We start from the raw sequence: 19,580 nt of genomic DNA on the forward strand, positions 1-19,580 counted from the left end.
ATCGCCACCAAGAGTATGATGGATCAGAAACACAACACTACACAGTTCTCTTGGTCCCCATTGTGTCTCTACATTTCACCTCCAATCCAATGGAAGGAGGAGGCCTTGAGTTAACCGAAAGGCATTTCCTCTTCTATGGGAAGGGTTGACCACCCCATTGTTACAGGTGGAGGTCACCATTGGGCCCGGGGTATTCTCGCTAACAAAAAAGAGAATTCATAACAGTGTAATCAATTAAGAATTTCAGTCTCCCAATATGGCTTAGCAAATAAGTTCCTTTGTAACAAAACGTAAAACAAGCAAAATTTGGACATTCGATATATATTTGCGTGGCATTTTATAGATCTGTTCTTCGCAGATCTCCCATTTTGGGGGAGTTTTGTAAGCATATTGGTGTTTTGTGGTGTTTCATAAACCACCACAAAAAGCCAAAACATTCACAAAATTTTGCGTTTCATGGCAAAAGTTTGGCGCCTTTTTTTTTTCCTTCAGCTTCCACTGAACAAAATAAATCACCCAGAACCACTCCAGACCTTCCACAGTGGGCATCCTCACAGTAAAATCTGCATTATTCTGAAGAACATTGAGCAAAGGTTATTGCAGTCTCCCTGGCAGGTTGTCCCGGCTTCCTTTTGTGCAGACTGGGCATCTGTCCCAGACAGCTTGGCTGGCCCTGGTGACCTGGAGCTGCGTGTTCTCTCTGTTGGAGGCAACGGCGGAATTCCCGCTTCACGGCTAGCTATGTGCTGGCTTCCAACGACACAGAGCTAGGTCGGTGCCACAGTAAACTTGTAACTGACGGTTGATAGGAAAAAATATTACTTTTGGGTCAACTCCCTGTCTCAATGGTTTTTTGGAGACTTGCAAAGCTTTTCTTTCGTCCAGTCATCCTCACAAATCATATTCAGGCTTGTGTATTCCAATTTCGTTACCACATGGTGGTTTGCGTGTGGGCCTTTTGCAGTCATTTCTGGAATCTATAAAAGTACAAGCGGTAACTTGCATCATACCTATGTTCGCCCAAATTCCTCACACCCAGCCAATCGTGTCCAAGGGCTCATTTTACGATGTGTGATCTTGCCAATGTAGGACTGACACGTATAAGAATCTATTATTTTATCATATTAGATTAATAATGACCATAAATACACTTAATAACATCAGAAATGTAATCTTTTTCCCTTTTCTGCAACACTTTGGACAACAGTATTCAGTGTGACCACATTTCCCAGCCTGTCTGTTTCTCCCCCAAATAGTTTCATGACTACCCTAATGTATTTGCACCATGTACGGTCCCCTATATGTTTGAGCCGGAATTTACTTGCCACAGATGTGTATTCCTGGTCATTTTGGCTGAAGAACAGTGGAGTTTCTCCACATAATAGCTCATAGAAATACTAAAGATTCATGGGTCTAGCAACACTCTCAGCCTGCTCAGTGTTAGTGATCTTGACAAGTGTTACTATAGATCTGTGTTTGGTACAGAGATGCTAGCTCTTCATAAGGAGGAACAAACAACAAAGTGATAGAAAGAAGGCTTGAATTCTTCTGAGCCATTGCTGATCACTCTGGCCACATTCCAGTCCATCGTGTTTTGCTCACTGTGTCAACCTAGAGAGAGACCAGCCAAATGTCTCACCCAAACTGCAGACTAAGGGCCACCGCAACAGGAAAACAAGCAACCGCAAACTGGTTTTGGCCTACATTTTGATGGTGGTTCTAAAATACCTTCATCTGGAGCACTATCAAGTGACTCTTATTAGTTAAAAATTACCTTCTTTGAAATAGGGTACTGAGATGTTTTCTGACCACTTGGTGAGGATGAACAGTAAGGAGCCTGATTGTTGTTTTTGGGTGGAACTGTTGGCCTATGATTTTTGGTGAGATGCATTCTTACATGCTCTAACAATTCTGGGAACCCTGGGACTGAATAAATAATACACATACCCTTATCCAACTCTTCTTTAGAATACCAGAGTCTTTTTCTAGAGCAATTGTATGTTTTGAAACAGAAGTATACCTGTTGAAATAAACATCCAACATTTGTCTACTTTGTAATGCTGTAGAAAGAATCAGTAAATATGTTGATCATGCGCCAGAGTTGCTTATCTCATTATGAATTGTCACATTTAATATTGCCTTCACTGTATATTATGATAAAGTATAATCTCTCATTGGCCAATGTGGCATACTTTTACAGTGTATTGTGACACACCATATTCAGTGTCGTCGGCCACAGTGGCATAATTTCATGATATTGTGTGATATACCCATTTCAGTGTCACTGACAGAAGTCACCAAATTTCACAATATATAGTGATAGGAGGGCACACTTTAAAAATATATTGTGAATGCACACATTCAGTGTCACCAGCCACAGAGAGGTCATTCACTATATATTATGATAAAACCAGTTCAATATCACAAATCACAGTGCCTTAATTCCACATGGCATTTCTTCTCCAAATAATCAGTTTCCGATGCCTTAGTACCATAGTACCACAGTATTTTGTGTCATACAATTTCAGTATCCTATTCTTGAAGTGGCATATTTCTTCATATATTGTGAGATTACGATTTAGAACATTATGGAACACCCGCCCCATGTTACATTGATCTCTTTCCACCGCATATTGTGATGTAACAGATTTAGTAACCTAATATCACCCTTGTATGTATTGATCTTCAATATTTCTTATATCCAGTCTCAGTTGCATGCTATCAGGATAGTCAGTCACATGTTGTTAAGTGCTGAGTTGTATAAAGCGCCGCATTGTCACTTTATAGTCGCTTCAGAGAAAAAAATATGTTGTGCAGTCTTTAAGCTGAATGATATAAGTTCAATTGTACGTGAGTGATCCATATCTGCCTGTTCTCTGACATTACCCTTCATGAGTGACCATAGCTGAAATCCATCCTGCACAGCTCAGTTTTCAGATGTTTGTAACCACTGATTAGATGATTGGGTTCCACCCTGGAGTTCAGGTTGTTCTGGGTCCTAATACTCTCCGACAGTGGTGAATTTGTAAAAATATAAGTGCCATGGTCAGGGGTCTAGTCAGGAGGCAACCACAGCTTGCGCCGCCCATTGCCCATTCCAGCGCCACCAATGATAGTAACAACACAAATGCTAAGATTCACACCTACAAGTGTGACAATTCAGACTATTTCAGGCAGCCAAAGCTATACAAATGTCTTGGGCGGCAGGTAATATCCATTTTTTATGTACATTGAATTAAAATAACTGTTGCTGTGGTCATCTCTGAAATAGCCAGACAGCGCCACCTTTTGGCAGACTGTCACAAGTGCCATTGTTGACGAGTAAGTGCCAGTGCCGAGCACTGGAAACCACTGGCTCAAATTAAGCACTGTTTTCAGAGATCTTCCTCTGTGTTTCAGTTGTCCTATCTTTTTATGTAAAGCAGATTGCGGTAAAATGATTTTGAATCACTAGCTCGAATAACAAATATTTTTGTGACTCCTCTGAGATATTTCACTTGCATATTTCTGAAGTGTGCATATGATTTTGAATGTTATTCTTGACTCCACAGAGGACCAGTATAGAGCTTTGTTTGGTAGATTTACATGGTCTTGTTTCCTCAGTCGGGGCCAGAGTACTAATTTAGAGTTCGTTGGACAGGATACTTTGTCAAAATGTGATGGAAAAAGTGTCTACCGCATTTCAAGTGCCAAAGCCTATATTGCACTTGTAATGCTTAGTTTAGGATACCCGCCATTGGACCAGAGTTTTACAGCTTAATTTTACACTTTCTGAAGTGTATCTGATATTGCTGTATTCAAGTTGAGCTATTCTCAAAGCTCTGATTAACTCGACGTTGTGTTGATTTTAGAGTAGAGGCCGATTTCCCCAATGTGCCCAGTTCCAAATTGATGTAGGCATTTATCTGAGTATCCTCCAAGGCTTTTGACTTTCTACAAAATGGTGGGACGATTTCCAAGAATAACGGGCCATTCATAGTATGTATATTTTGACTGGATTCACCAACCTTCAGATTTCTTTTATCCATGGATGTGTATGTTGAAGACATCTGGAAATGTCTCATGGATCTTTCTCCAAACTGATTTGGGTGTTATCAGTATATATCTTGAAATGGATCTTGCAATTCAACAAAGCCTCATAATCTAACATACTCAATTTTACCTGCGACACAGCCATATTTCCATTATCGTATTGAACATTCTGAAACATTCCCATGATGTGGATTTTTTCCCTTTTTTACTGTCCCTCACCAATTGATATATCTGGGAGAATTGCGTACAAATAAGAAAACACACTTCCTACACCTCCAATATTGTAACACAGTGTCCACTTTGTGTTGTCCTGATTGAAAATTTGTTATGTTAGAGTGAGTTCTTTTGTATCCATATGAATGAGCTACAGACATTTCAATAATCCCTCGCCAAATAACCCACATTGTCATTGTGTTTTTCCAAAAATGCATATGATATATGAAAAAACAAATACAATGTAATTTTTGGGTGTCCACAGAATTGAAATTCAGCGGAAGGTTTTCAGAGGTTTCCCTGGCTGAACAGGAATTCTTCTTTGGCCTTCCAGATATCGAACTTGAGTTAAAATCTTGCAAAATCAGAATGTGAAGATCTAATCGCAGATCTCCACCCTTGCTCCAGGTGTTTTCAATATTCAGACACCCCTAGTCAAAGCAATTAGCATAACTAATACCAAAGCCCATAGGTATGTAAAGGAAATGTGGTCAAATAAGTGCAGACGTGCCAAGTGTAGAACAGAGAGTGTAACTGTTTAGAGGTGTGAACATAATGAAGGTATTTCTGGGAGATATATTTTTGGGGAATATTTTTGGATAACAAGGAACAAATGTATTCTACATGAATGGAAAGTTATTTACAGACCACAACCGAAGATATCACAAAGATGGCACAAGCCATGACATGTAGGGCGTGTAAGGATTGTGCTGGTACTAAACCTTTAGAGAACATGAATATGCTAATTAATATCCATGGTTACTCCCACTAAAAAGATGGAACTTAAAAAAATTTATATCAAAGCTGTTATAGAGATTTCATACTCTAACCACAACAAAGATATGATACAAATGTTAAATATTTGCAATTCATGCTGACAAAAAGCAGGGTCCTGTGCTTTTGCGGATGTGGTGTTTTCCACATCATTACAGATTTGCCGTAGTTGCCACATAATCTATCATCTGTTGCATAATCTGCAGATTTCAACAAAAAATATTGTTTCTAGCCCAAACACATCAAAAGTTACTAAAACACATCAACACTTGCTGCTGTGAAGTGGCGGACCTGTGCAAAGATTAATTGCTCATCTTTCTGTTGCTTATTTCTGTATTTGATTGTCAAAGTGGTATTATTGAGATTAAACTTTTGCAGAGAAAGTGTTAACATATGTAAAGTTTCCAAAATAATGAGGTAATACTAACATAAAAAAATGTGCCTCATTATTCCGCTTAAATTTGGCTTTTCTTGCCGCATAATTTAGTCCTCCAGTGCCGCATAATTCCAGTCTCCCTACCTGTAAAACAACATGTGCCTTTTTGTGCCTTCCCATATGTGTACCAACAAATATAGATGTTGTTCTGTCAATGGTGACCAATGAGTAACTTGTAACAACTTGTTCTCCGTTTCAGGCCAAATGTATGTGGATCACGCTTCCACTCGTACTGCTGTCCAGGGTGGAAAACGTTACCGGGTGGAAATCAATGTATTGTTCGTAAGTATGACTTCAGCTTATTAAACACACATAGAGATCATTTCTGGCAGTATTAGAAGCCAAAGTGTATTTTTGGGCCCAGTCCAATCCCAAAATTTTATTTCGCTGCGTTTCTGCGGCATAAAAACACAAAAAAATAAAACAATCATTACAATAAAATGAAATAATATATATTGTGTCAAATACTTATAAACACCATCAAAATACTAGCATAACTTTTTGTCTGGTCATTAGGTGTATTCCAAGTAGCGACTGGCTTCAGCGGTGGGCATTATTTGCATAACTTGCTGTAGCATAATTGCATGAAATGACAGCAAAATTACGTGAGATTACGCCGAGTTTCACGAGGAGGGTAACTTTGCATATAGCTTTGTTTTCTTAGTGCAAAATGCACCCTTGCATTCAAAATGGGCATTTTGTATAACTAAAAAAGCGCTAAATGCAACCAAACAGGAACATCAGCAGCCACTTGTGCTCTGTCCTGGTGCTCATGGGTAGCCATTTTCCCCATAATTTACGCAGAGTTACCCGAGCAGGCATAGTCACGTAAATTTTGGTAATTTCACGTCATCAGAGTAACTTGAAATTACTCCAATTAGTAAGACGTAATAAACATTTTGCCCAGGGCTAGACAATTACTGACTATTATTTCCAATTTGTTTTCAAGCACCTTGGAATATCTCTGAGGGACACTGGACTACTTTGCATTTTGATGTTCAAAACCCTTAATGTCTAAGAGATGAGCTCATCGAAAGCTGGACCAAAGACACTTATTTGAGGGTGCAAATTAAACAATGTGGCACAGTGAACAACTGATATTCCTTTAATGCATACTATCCTCAAAATAAAAATCATGCCAGGAGACCAGCAGGATAGATACGTGGACCCATTATTATTCTGTGCATGATGATGTGATAAGTTCAGTATTAAATGTAGTGTGGGTTGGCATGGGATGTGGTTTTGATTGGAGTGTGACGGATTGTTGCGCTTGAAGCCTATCACCAGTGTAGAAGTACTGGGATGGTTGTTTAGTGTGTACTTTTGGAGTTGATTTTGTGTAGCTATACCCTGAATTTTGGAATTTTGAGATTACTGACATGCTTTCAAATGTGGCCTTTTTTTAAACTCTCAGGTCTGTTTGTATATTGCAACACAATTTTTATCTTATTTTATTTATTTTAAAAGTTACATATAGCGCGAACATGACAAAAGCGGGTGTCAGAGCGCTTTACACATGTTCAGAGGGCAAAGACAAATGGAAGCAAGTAAGGCTCTCAAGATATTGGAGAGATCAGCACAAAATATAGACGCAAATGGATACAGAGGTACAAACAATAATTTTTCCTGCTGACATATTGAGTGATCCAAAATCCTTCAAACTTGTGTTGCATTCAATGCCTTACAATATCTGGATTTTAAAGACAATATTGTGTTTTTGTATCATATTAGAGAGGTACCTGAGCAGGCCTTTCGTATGATGGGCAGGCGGATGAACTGTGTCTCGTTATCGATGGTACCTGGTTCCATTGATGTTGTTCCAATGTGCAGGGTTTTATATTAAGAGATGATTTTCTTTGTTATCACCCAGAGTTCTACTCTGAAATGGGTGATGATGTGAATTTCCTAAGTGTAGAGCAGAGGGGACAGTGTGAAAGTAGGAGGTATGATTGGTCTGTGATCTGAGAGGTGCCTGTATGGATGGGAAACCTACAAAGCTGGGTTCTGTTACAGGCCCAGATACTCATTGAGAATGTTTGAGATAGGAGCAGAATTTGGAAATGCAGGCTCAGTATTGTATCTTTTCATATCTTAAGGTAAGTGCATGGATATGCCTAGGTAGATGGGGTTGCGTCCCTTTCTGAAAAATGTAAGGAGTCCTTCTGTTTGTTTAGATTTGCAAGGGTTAGCGTCTTCAAGGGATATATATGCTTTTTAGGTCATGTCTACCAAGTATAATCATTATAAGTAGGCTATCTGGTTTTAGGTTTAAACCTATAATAACTGATAAAACCCCACGAAAGGAAGATATCCATCAGCGGTGTAAACATATAAACACTGATAAAACACCTTTGCACCCACAAACTAAGTGCCATTCAAAGAAAGGAAAAGATAAGTGAAAGTCTTTTTTATTTCTTCCTGAAGGGGCCAATACAATGTAACTTTGTTAGACAAGGTAGCATCAAGAAAGACTGGGCTAATATTATACTGCTTGAGGTTTGTTGTTTAGGTATGTCACTAAAACATTGTCTCTTCTTCCTTCTGCTTTTATCAGTTTTGTGGTCTTTGGTCTAAAGATGCAGTGTTTAGAAGCATGTTTTAGGTCTTATTTAGTTATTTTATAAACTGTAGAGAATCAGGAAATATCAAAATCATATTTGGAATTTTGGCTACATTTGATTTCACTGATAGGTAAAATTGCGGGTTTCATAAGAATCTTTCCTAATAAGTAGCATCACATTTACTCACAGACCGAGAATGGATGAAATCCTTTGATATATCAGCCCCCTTTTCTAGTGAGTCAGTATTGATTGTAAGTGAATTGCCAAACACCCCAGTCTTTAAACATTCAATGCAAGATGTAGTGACAGGTATATGTGAAAAGTATGTTGTCACCAAGCATCTGAGATAGTGGTGAAAACATGACACAAGGCGTTTGGTAAACATGGAACACAGCGTCACTTGGAATGCTGCTGAAAAAAGTTCCTACTAAGTTCAATGAAGATTGGAGTGATATTGTTTGTATTTGCAATAAAGAAGCTACGTATATGAAAAAGTTGTATGATGGCCTGTCAAAATCGATACCTGAGCTAAGGGCTTCCCTGTAAGACATCCTTGTCACTTGCTAGATTTTATGCTGAAAGCATCTTTACAATCTTCAGAGTTAATGAAAAATGCTATTGAGTTTGTAGTCCGTTCTGGTGCAGTAAAAATGTATTTGGTCCTCATATAACCTGTGCACAAGCTACCTATACACTTGCCCTATCAGTGAAGAGAGCAAGCAATAATTAAAATTCCATAAACACTGGAAGAATTTACCAAAAATAGAAACTGAAAACAGGAAAGCCTAATTATAAGCAATATACTCTAAACATATGAAAAAGATAGTTATGCAAATCATACGGTTCCTCTACATTAAATTCATGCCAGACAAATGAAGTGCTGCCCTTCTGATGCATATTTTCTCTCCCTGTGTCGACCAAGCCTTGGATGGTAGATGCCGGCTGGTAAAATCAACGGTGACTCCTTAAAAAATGCATAACGGTTCCCCACAATATGGCTGTCTGCCTGGCCTTTGTTTCTGTCTGCAATTTTGTCACAAATAAGCTACCAGTGCAGCATTTAACTTTTAATAGAGGACAGTTAAACGCAGGATGGAAAGATGCAGGCCTCCCTTGTCCAAGATGTCCCTTTGATCACCACTGGAACTAAATCACCTTTTGGGCTTCATGAAATCCAAATAGTGGGTCACCACCTTAGTGTTAGGTGCACTTTTTTTAAAGAACAGTTACAACTTATAAACAAGCATTTGCAATGAAATAGGTCTCGCATTTGCAAGGGTTTAAGCTATTAGCATTGTAAATGACAATGCCTTTTATTTTTCTGTTTTGATAATTAACACATAAACAAAGGCATTGTCATTTACAAAGCCAATAGCTCAAACTCTTGTAAATAAGAAGCGCCCGCCAATGTCCTGAGCTGCTTGGAAAGTGAAAGAGCGCATGGCATATCGAATGTTGCGGGAAAGCATGTTGTGCCTGCAGTAGGAGAAACTCATTAAAGAAAATAGTGCTTACAGACTAAATAAGACATACCCTGTAACAACGGACGTAAAAGGGTCGGTCCTTATGGGAGGTTTCAAATAAAAACAATGTGGTTCATAGGAGGGACTAACAAGCCTATTAACGAATCAGAAGCCAGCATTTATGGAGGAGAATGACACAAGCCAATGACAAATATGGGTTTAGAGTGGGTGGGACTTCAAGTCCATACTCGAAAACAGCATGCCACAGAGCAGCGTATGCGCCTCCCAGGCTCGACCTAAAAAGATAAATTTCAGTCTCTGACTAAACAAGATGTCCCCTGCAAGGGGAGCTCTGTGCACCCAGCATTACAGGCCCATCCCCCATGGAGCACTTACATCACATGCCTGCCCGAACAGCGACACACTGCAGCCTCTGAGGTCAGTGGCACCCAGCAAAGTCTGCTGGCTTTCCCCAGAATTGTAAAAAGTACCAGATGCTCACATTTTCCTTGATCTCCATATAAGGTAAATATTTCTGGAAAGCCGGTTAAGATGGGTTCCTCTTGCTGTGCTTGAAAGTAAAAAAAAAACTGAAATCTCTGCTTACACAGGTGCAAACATCTGAAGAGAGGGCTTTGCAGACAGTCAGGCAGGGTACTGCTGAGACAGGGGTCTGGGGGCGAACATGATCCTAGCATGTGGGCAAGAGGTGGGGGGGTGGAGGCTGAGGTAATGGAGGGTGTGCCTCACATGTCAAGGCTCTGACATGGGAGCCCTGGGAAGGGGGCACAAAGGACCCCTCTTTAATTCACAGGCCAAGCCTTGTACAAACATTACTCATGCTACCCTGCCCCCACATTCTCAAATGTCTGCTTCCCCTCTTGTGCACCATATGCAAGAATATGCTCCTGACTGAGCACATATCATTAAAAGTGCATAATACCAAAGGCACATGCTAGTTTCTTGGATTCTCAAGTGTTGCAGGCCTCGACTTACCTGGTTACCAGTCTAGTAGAGGTTGTCAGTCAATTTGGGTGTATTGATCCACCAAATAATAGATTCCCGTCTGGATTTCAGGATATCTAGAATTATTATGTATGACAAAAATATATAAATGTTTTGAAAATGAGAATGAATTTGTAGTATGATTGTGTGAACCGAATTTGAATTTAGTCTCCAATGTGTTTATTTGCTCAGCCCTTCTTGAAAGCCCTCTCAATTTTAATGCTTCCCCAATGTTCTAGGTTTTATTCCTTTTACACTGTCTGCCCAAAGCATCTGTATTTCAAGAATCCCTTGGGATGAGAGAGGCACTGTTCATAGATATCCACTTTATGTCAATTGTATATGGAAAACTCAATATACATAGGCGTCCGGCACAAAAACATTCCAATGCAACTAATTAGAAGTAAGACAGCAGGATCAGCTGCAGAGGATCAGCCCCTGAGACTAGTTGAAATCTGCCCTTAACTTGTTACATTTGTCATCCCTCAACCAGCACATGAATCTAAGATCCTCTCTATGAAATTCCCTGATTTTGAGAGCACCAGGGTGCTTACTTAGATCTATAGCCGAAGCCTCGCTCGACGATGGTTGCTTTCTAGACTCAAAGTGAAAACTTCATCTATGAAAATTGTGGTTGTAAAATATTTTTTATCTAATTCATTGGAATGAATACATTTATATTTCAAAGCCTTTTATTAAAAGGAAATTTCTTGTTGCAATTATTTCTTCCATAGACAAAGAGATTGCAATCCTCCTTTGCTGCTGAACATGCTACCTTATCTCATGGCCTATTCCTACCTCCAGTTTTTCCTTTACTTTCTGAGTGATGCCTAGTATTCTGCTTCACAGTTTGGTAGTAGCCTGCGTGGCCCATTCTACTTTTTGATACAGATATCAAAGTTGTATGATGGAGGGAGTGGGAAGGTGAGGCCGAGCTGTCGTTGAAACTGGGGTTAAAGTTTAAATGTGTCAAAAGAAAGGGCTGGACTGGCCATTCTGCCTCTATAGCAATTTCCCGGTATGATGATGTCCGTAGTCTGCTTTCGTGCAAGATAGACAACTGTGACCCAACCAATGCCTCAATTGTCCCATTCTAGTCGTATCCTCCTGCAGTGTCAGGTTAGTTAATAGTTTGGACATTTTTACCAGGGATGTTTTATGTATTACTACTCCTATCCTTACTCGTGTGGATCCATCTTCAGAAAGTGGCGGCCTGAGCCAACGCTTGTGGAATTCCCTTCCGAAAATTCCTGCTCTTTGTAGCTGAACATATCACCTTAGATATTTCTTATTTGGATGTCTTTAAAATCAGATCTTTAACACTTTGGTCAAGATAGTATTTAGAGCTCTGGTTTAGTTGGCTGCATTTATTCTAGACTAGGTTCCACAACCATTCCTTCATAAACCAGAAATTGGTTAACTCTAACGATGTTTTGTAGTGGATTGGGCCTTTAATCAGACTCACCCAATAATCTGTTATTCTCTTGCTTCAGTGCAGATATTACGGTGACCACAGTGGCAGAGAAGGTGACGGCACTTATCTTTCAGAGGTCGTTCTCGGCTTAACTGATCTATGCTATTCAATTATCGAACATTGGCCTGACTCAGAATCAGTACCGCTATTTACAAGAATACCGACATTTCCTTCATAGTCATCTATCGCTGTATTCTAACTGGACGCTCCTGTTGTCACAGTTACAATTTTTGATGGTCTGCACGGGTAACATTATATGTGAATATCCAATATGTCTCTCAGTAACCCAAAATCAAATGTTTGATGTTTAAACTATGAACATTTAATGTATTAAACCATCTCAAGTTCTGGGTTGGCTCGTGCTCAATTTAATTCATGCTTATTTAAATCTCACTGTGAGAAACTGTTTAAGACTAAACAATTTCTCAATAGCTGTATTAATCCAACCCAACTTAATGAAATAAAGGGACGTTCCAAAGTCTTTATTGGTGGTAATGGTGCAAGATGTAGTTTTCGGTAGGAGGCTGAACTTTTTTTCTTTCACCAGAGGGCCGGTTTATGCGTTGCTCTACTTGTGGGAAATCCTGACCCTTAAGCTGCTTGTAAAAATCTACTTTATTGATCTACCATTTAGTGAATCAAAGATGGTGTAAGAAAAAGTTGAGCTATTCAGTGACAGCCATCACATCACGAGGGCTGCAAAAACAAGGTGTTATTGGTGGTGGCCAGCCTTGTCAAGGATGTTCTTAATGCGGTGATAAGTGGAGGCTGAAGCAAGCAATGTACAGGTGGTTTCAATGACCTAATACTTGGATTTATGGTGCTTAGGGGATGTCACGTTCAGCTGTCATACTACCATGGTAATGGGACCAGTTTTTAACCCGTTGGGACGCTCATGACGAGCTCAGCTTGTCATGAGGCACAGTGGCACTGTGCTCATGACGAGCTGAGCTCGTCATAAAGGCCGCGGAATGCCCACGCGGGCTAATTCCCCTCCTGTGCGCAGCTTTCCATTGAGTGGGCGGAGTCGTGACAAGCTCAGCTCATCATGAGCACAGCTCCACCGAGCAGCATGTCACGACCACTGCGGCGCCGCGCGCGGGCCCCCGCATCAGCGTGGAAGGGGTTAATTTTCCATGGACAATGTAAAATATGCTTGCTTTAGGAACCCAAGAAGCCTGCCTAGATTGAGTGCTAAGTGTGTGCCAGTGGTTGTCGGTGCGCACCACCAACACTTATTTCCGAGGACTGGGTTTTGTTCTCCTACAACCTCCCTCGTTGTTTTGATCTCGTATCCAGCGCCCAAACTTACAGCAGCAAGAGATAGAAGATCTGTGCCTCTTTAATTTCCTCTGCGGTAATAGAAACAGAAGAAGGATGGCCAATATGATGTTTAAGGGTCGTCATTCAGTGTATTGGCCGCACTTCTTCTAATCCCACCAATCACAATAGAAGCATTATAGTTACAAACCACAATGAAAACAAAAGAACTGTTGTGCACATTGTCAGATGTGTTCGTCCATAGTTTGCCTGCCCTCCTCTCCCTCTGGTCATACACACACTTCCCCGATCTCTTCTTCACACCCTCCTATTCAAAGGACCCTCCACCAATCATCTACCTAATATTCCAACATGTCCCTCAAGCTCATAAAAAGTATTCATTTGTAGACACCTGCAAGGTCTCTGTGGTGTGGTGTATGCCACCCCCTTCCTGACCCTGACCTTTGAGAAATAACCTTTACAACGCAGTCATTACATCGCACTACCTATACAACCCAGTCATTACATCACAATATCCTTTATATAGCATGTCATTACAATGCAGCCATTACTTTGCATGTCACTACAGCGCATGTCACTACAATGCATGTCACTACAACGCAGGCATTACATCGCAAGTCATTAGAATGCATACCATTACAATGCCTAGTACTCTTACATTATCCAACACTTACCCTACTGTTGCACTCACTGGAGTTAGAATAGTAATTTTGACCCCTACAATATCCAACACTTACCAGACTGTTGCACTCACTGGAGTTAAAATAGTCATTATTACCCCTATAGTATCCAACACGTACCTTAAATGCGATGTAATGGTATGCATTGTAATGGTATGCATTGTAATGGTATGTGTTGTAAAGGTATAATGCGATGTAATGGAATGCGTTGTAGAGGTAGTTTCTGAAAATGCGTTGTAAAGGCATGCAATGTAAAAGAATGCATTGTAAAGGAAGTTGTGCCGTAAAAACTGCGTTGTAAAGGCATGCATTGTAAATGTATGAGTTGTAATGTCATACATTAGACCTTTCACCCATTTCACTACATCTTCTTCCTCCTTGTTCCTCTCTTTAAATCCAAGAGAGCTGTGAGGAGCACAGTTCCAGTAAACCAAAATACTGTGTCCCATTTATAGTATGCAGCACACCCTCCTTGCCCCAACCATGCATAGCTCATACTCCTCCTTCCCCAGCTTCCTCCCTGCTCTTCCTATCCTTATGTGCAGAGAGTGTGTCAGGGTGGAGGTACCTGAAAGGTGTGAAGTCTTGATTGTGACATACAAATGCTCAGAATGGATGTCACAGAGGTTCTTTTGAGCTCAGACTCTTGGCATAGAAGAAAATTTGTGACCTAAACATATACTTGCTATTCTCAGTTTCGGTGTTGATTTTTGTGGAATTTAAGGATTTTTTTGTCTTATAAGGCAGACACTTCACAAATGTCCCATTCTTCCAAACATAAGACCAAAGTTTATGATGGGCCAATAGTATGGATTGAAAATCAATAATTTCAAAAGTAGACTGATATGCCTGGTCTGGGTCATTTTGGAGGATATAGAAAATACCCTATTGTATTTCGGCACACGGTTGACCGGCAATCTCTTCCATCTGTAGCACATCTTGTAATTGAGGAATAAAAGGGGCAGCTGACCTGACATATATAAAAGAGAATTAGTCTCCATCCTGTATTTTGACAATTTTTTAAAGCAACCCCTGCGTCCTCAATTCCTTTTTAAAGTTTTGCGGTCAAAAAAGGCTTTTCAATATCAGACGTGCAATTTAAGATTGGACCACCTCACCAGCAGCTTAGATCCCAACCAGACAAAATTTAGAGAAGGCTTTTGCTTGAGCCCAGATTCACTATGACCAGCCTTTTTTGCCAGGAATGAAGAAACCTGCCTCGATGATGCCATGTTAACGAACCCCTGTATCTTCTTTGTTTCCCTAGCTATTTGTCGAAACTCCTGTGGTGATGGATTCTGTTCCCGGCCAAACATGTGCACGTGCTCAAATGGACAACTCTCTCCAACCTGCGGATCCGGTGGAGGTAGCTTGAATTTTACTACTTTTTTGTTAGTTCAAGTGTATGTTTCACAGTTGCAAAAGGCAAATTTCAGTAGTCGCGTAAATAAATGTGTCAAATTTGGTGAAGGAAAGAGACATTCAGGGATATTTCAATTCTGCTCCATATTTGTATTGAGCGCCAATCGAATTGGAAACAGGACTTTTTTTTACCTACTAATGTTTAAATTGACTTCTTCTGCCCCATTAAGCGTCTCTTTCAGTTGAGGAACCAGATACTGAATAGTAAACTTAATGGGTAATGGACGATGGATTTATTGGCCTGAGAATCCTGTGTTTGCACGTTTACATATAAGTTGTTTACTTCCATTTTGAATGGTGACCATTTAAATCTTATGAATAAAAAATTCTTAGATTAAATTACATATAAGTTGTTTACTTCCATTTTGAATGGTGACCATTTAAATCTTATGAATAAAAAATTCTTATATTAAATTACATATAAGTTGTTTACTTCCATTTTGGATGGTGACCATTTAAATCTTATGACTAAAAAATTCTTAGATGAAATAACTGCAAAAATATGACTGCCTCTTAAAAATGTAAATATTGTGAAATATAGTATGAGCAGTGAAATGGGACATGAGGTCTCCGCCCTGGGATCCCGAGTATGAAACTTGTGTTGCTTTCGATCCCATCTGTGCTTCAGGAAATATCTAAACACCAACCTTGAACCCTTCAGCATGTTGTCAGTTAGGGTTAGCAGGTGTAGCAGCTAAGTCAATCAGTACCCATAACACTGTCACTGTTATTCATGGTTTCAAGGGCCATGAGACAACAACTGTGTGGAACATATACAGAGATCTTACAGCCTGATTACTTTCTGTAGTTTGACTCTGCTAATGCCCTATATTCTCAGCATAACAAAACAGACTTTTGAATGTCCAAGCAAGAAGTGACTTTTTGATATCATACTTGGCCGATGTGTGCGTGATGTCATTCCACTCGCTTTGACATTCTGGTGACGCGACATCCATGACCTTCAGCCAAAAAGGACATTGAACCAATCCCTGAGTGTAGTCCCTCTCTTGCTTCCAAGATGCCCTCCATAAACTAACACTGCTCTAAAAATAGAATACAACTTAACATTGGAAGTGTCTGAAAGTTTGGTTTGAACAATATTCCAAAGTAACTGAGGAGCAGTGAAAAACTTGACAATTCCGCAAAGTAAATGCACCAAAAATGTATATTTACCAAAGGCGGTGCTTTAGGTATGTTTCTATGCATTCATTGGGTGTGAGACTATGTGGACTTGCCGGATGTATGATGGTACAACGCGTACCGTTACAACGCGTCCCTTTACGACGCAGTTTTAACAACGCAACTTGCGTTGGGGGGACGCTGATAGTGAATAGTTTAATTTACTATTCCAACACCAGTCCCCGTGGATAGTAGGGAAGGTGTTGGATAGTAAATTAAACTATCCCCTATCCTAGAGCGCCCTCTAGCGAAAGTCGTTGTAACGACTTTCGTTGTTAAAGCTGCGTCGTAACGGTACCGCGTTGTATCAGTTACGTTGTAAAGGATGTTTCCCGGACTTGCCCATTGGATAGGAGAGGAATAGATCAGAGGAATATCTTTATGACAATGTCAGGTTAACCCATATATTTATTTAGTTGCTTTTAGTTTGGGCCTTATTTAGCCCCCAGAGGTCAGCTCGTTAGGTGACTAGGTTGGTAGTGGCCATCATCTCTGCCTTATTAGCAGAGGACTGCCTGCCATATATAAAGAACCCTACTTGTCTGGGTGGGACAGTATTTCTAAAACTGCTCCTGCCAATGCAGCAGATGCAATTCCAGTAAAACTGAATGGCGGGAGACCATCTGTCTTATTTCAACCCGCGGGCCATTCCTTTTTGTTCTGCAGTAAATGTCAATCTAATCGTTTCTTTCTTCAGAACTAAATAATAATTTCTGTGGCGTCCAGGAAACGGCTGGGAAAGCGAGTGGCATAATTGTCACTTAAATTCAGCAGGCTGTGTCCCACTGTGACCAGGCATCTCTGTGATGGTTAGGGCACGTTGGTCCATGTTTTCCAAAGGCCTAGCAGCTGAGGTTCTTGAGTCCGAAACCTATTGGTCTGATGACATGGAAATGAGGTGGCAGAACCACAAGTTTGGTGGACATCCGCTCTAGCAATTTGTTTAGCCGCTCCAAGTTAGTCAACCCCAAAATTAGCTCCTAAAGGTTGTATTAATAAAGAGGGTTAGTAATTTATTTCCTTTTGTTTTACACAATAAAACATTCCAGGAAGTTTTTCTCTTTGCTTCTGCACAGGTGAATAATTGTGGACTGTTCTGTGGATGTGTGCCAGTAGACGGAGGCTGGCATATTGCACTGTGTTAAACGCGGTATGAGTGTTCTGCCTGGTATTGGTGAAACCCTTGAAGAGCTATATTGAATTAAGTTAAATGCTTTCTCTTCACCACTCTTCCTTTGCAAAACCTTAAACCCTCTTTCACAAACCCTAGCTGTGTCCCTCTAGCAATGACTACATTTCTATCACAGCCCAGAGATGATTTAGGTCATAGTATGAATGGAGACATGCCCATAACATGCCAATACATGAATAACTGAACATATTGTAACATCACTCCTGGTCTATGTACTTTTGAAGATCTATATAAGATAACATGTGTATTTGTAAATTGCACGTTCACCCGGATGCATCTTGGTGCTGAATAACAGATGTTTATTGTTGCCCAACTCAATGGTACTAATTTTATCAACCTCAGATGGATAAAAGGCTGAGTGGACCTGTCGGGATTTGAACCTGTGACCTTGAGGTCAAATACAGGCCACTGCTCTAATATTTTTGAACCACAGTTTTTTCCTCGATATTCTGGGGGAATGGCAGATTTTTTTGTTATGAAAGTCTCAAATAACAAATATTGAAATAATACATATTTGTAGTTTACTTGTTGAGGCGACTTGCTACTCCAATTACAGAAATATTGGAGGTGATTGGCTGTTTTGATGATATTGATGGATCCGATTAAGCTCACCCTGTAGCAAACTTCAGCGGATCAACAGAACAACTTGATGCTCTGGGTACATATAGACAAGAGTAACCCACCAGAATTGTTTCTTCTTATGCTATATACCAACCAGTGCCAGCTTCTCACACTGCCCCCTCCTCATTTCCAGCTCCCTACAGCCCACTAGTTCCCAGGCCTCTTGCTCCCACCAGTAGTAGCTCCCCATTGCCTCCCAATGATAGCTGCCCATGTCTCATCCATTCCTTTTCACTCTGCCAGTCAGCGCAAACTCCTCATAGAACCAACCTGTGACAACATATTATTGCACCCATTAGTGCCACCACTCATGCTCACTTATGTTATGTTATGTTAAATGGGACTTTTATAGCGCAACGGCTACTCCAAAGGAGTGTCCCGGCGCTTTTGTGCTCCAGACCAAAGAAAGAGCTGGAAAACATAACAGTAAAAAGAGCAGGGGCCTAAAAGAGGGGGCAGATTATCCAGTGAACAGCCAGGTTTTTAAGTCTTTTCTGAAGGCAAGCAGGTTAGCGGTGTTTCGCAAGGACACCGGTAAGGAATTCCATAGCTGCGGAGCAAGAAAACTAAAGGACCGGCCGCCTAGCCGAGCCCTTTTGATGCGTGGCACCCGAGCCAAGGCCAAAGCTTCTGACCTGAGGGATCGTACAGGTCGATAGAAGTCCAGCCTCCTCTGAAGATATTTGGCACCATTGCCATGCAAGGCCTTATGGGCGAGAGTCATGGCCTTGAAAAGTATCCTCTTCTGCACCGGAAGCCAGTGAAGGGATACAAGGAGATTGGAGGCACTGGTGCGGCGGTGCAGGCCAAAAATTGCACGAGCAGCAGCGTTCTGAGTAACCTGCAAACGCTGGAGGAGGTATTCAGGCAGACCCAGATATAGGACATTTGCATAGTCCAATCTGGACCCTATGAGTGCCTGAACAGTGATCCTCCGATGTTCCTCCGAGAGAAGGGGAAAGAACTTGCGCAACATTCTGAGTATCCCAAAGCATGTTCCCGTAAGAGTGGAAACCTGGGATTTGAGCGAGAGCTCGTTGTCAATTTTAACCCCCAGGTTCTTAGCCCACTTAGAGGACTGAGTGGGAGGGAACATGTCAGCAGGCCACCATCCCTGCCAATCTGGTTCTGATGGGCATCCGAAGAATAGTATTTCGGATTTGTCCGAGTTGCATTTGAGGCTGTTGTGTGAAAACCAGCTAAAGACAACCCCAAGGCACTCGCAGATCCTTTCTCCATCGAACTCT

General features: G+C 40.8%; 1 protein-coding gene across 1 annotated transcript in view; it reads left to right on the forward strand.

The window, feature by feature from the left end:
- Positions 1-19,580, forward strand: part of LOC147673403 (fibrillin-2-like) — a 259,147-nt gene that overhangs the window by 36,654 nt on the left and 202,913 nt on the right. The window contains exons 2-3 of the mRNA XM_086947262.1: positions 5,655-5,737; positions 15,187-15,285. Coding sequence (XP_086803388.1) covers positions 5,655-5,737; positions 15,187-15,285 — 182 coding nt within the window. The remainder of the gene's footprint in view (positions 1-5,654; positions 5,738-15,186; positions 15,286-19,580) is intronic.

This window comes from Lissotriton vulgaris, chromosome 12, assembly GCF_964263255.1.
Source record: "Lissotriton vulgaris chromosome 12, aLisVul1.2, whole genome shotgun sequence".
NCBI lineage: Eukaryota > Metazoa > Chordata > Amphibia > Caudata > Salamandridae > Lissotriton > Lissotriton vulgaris.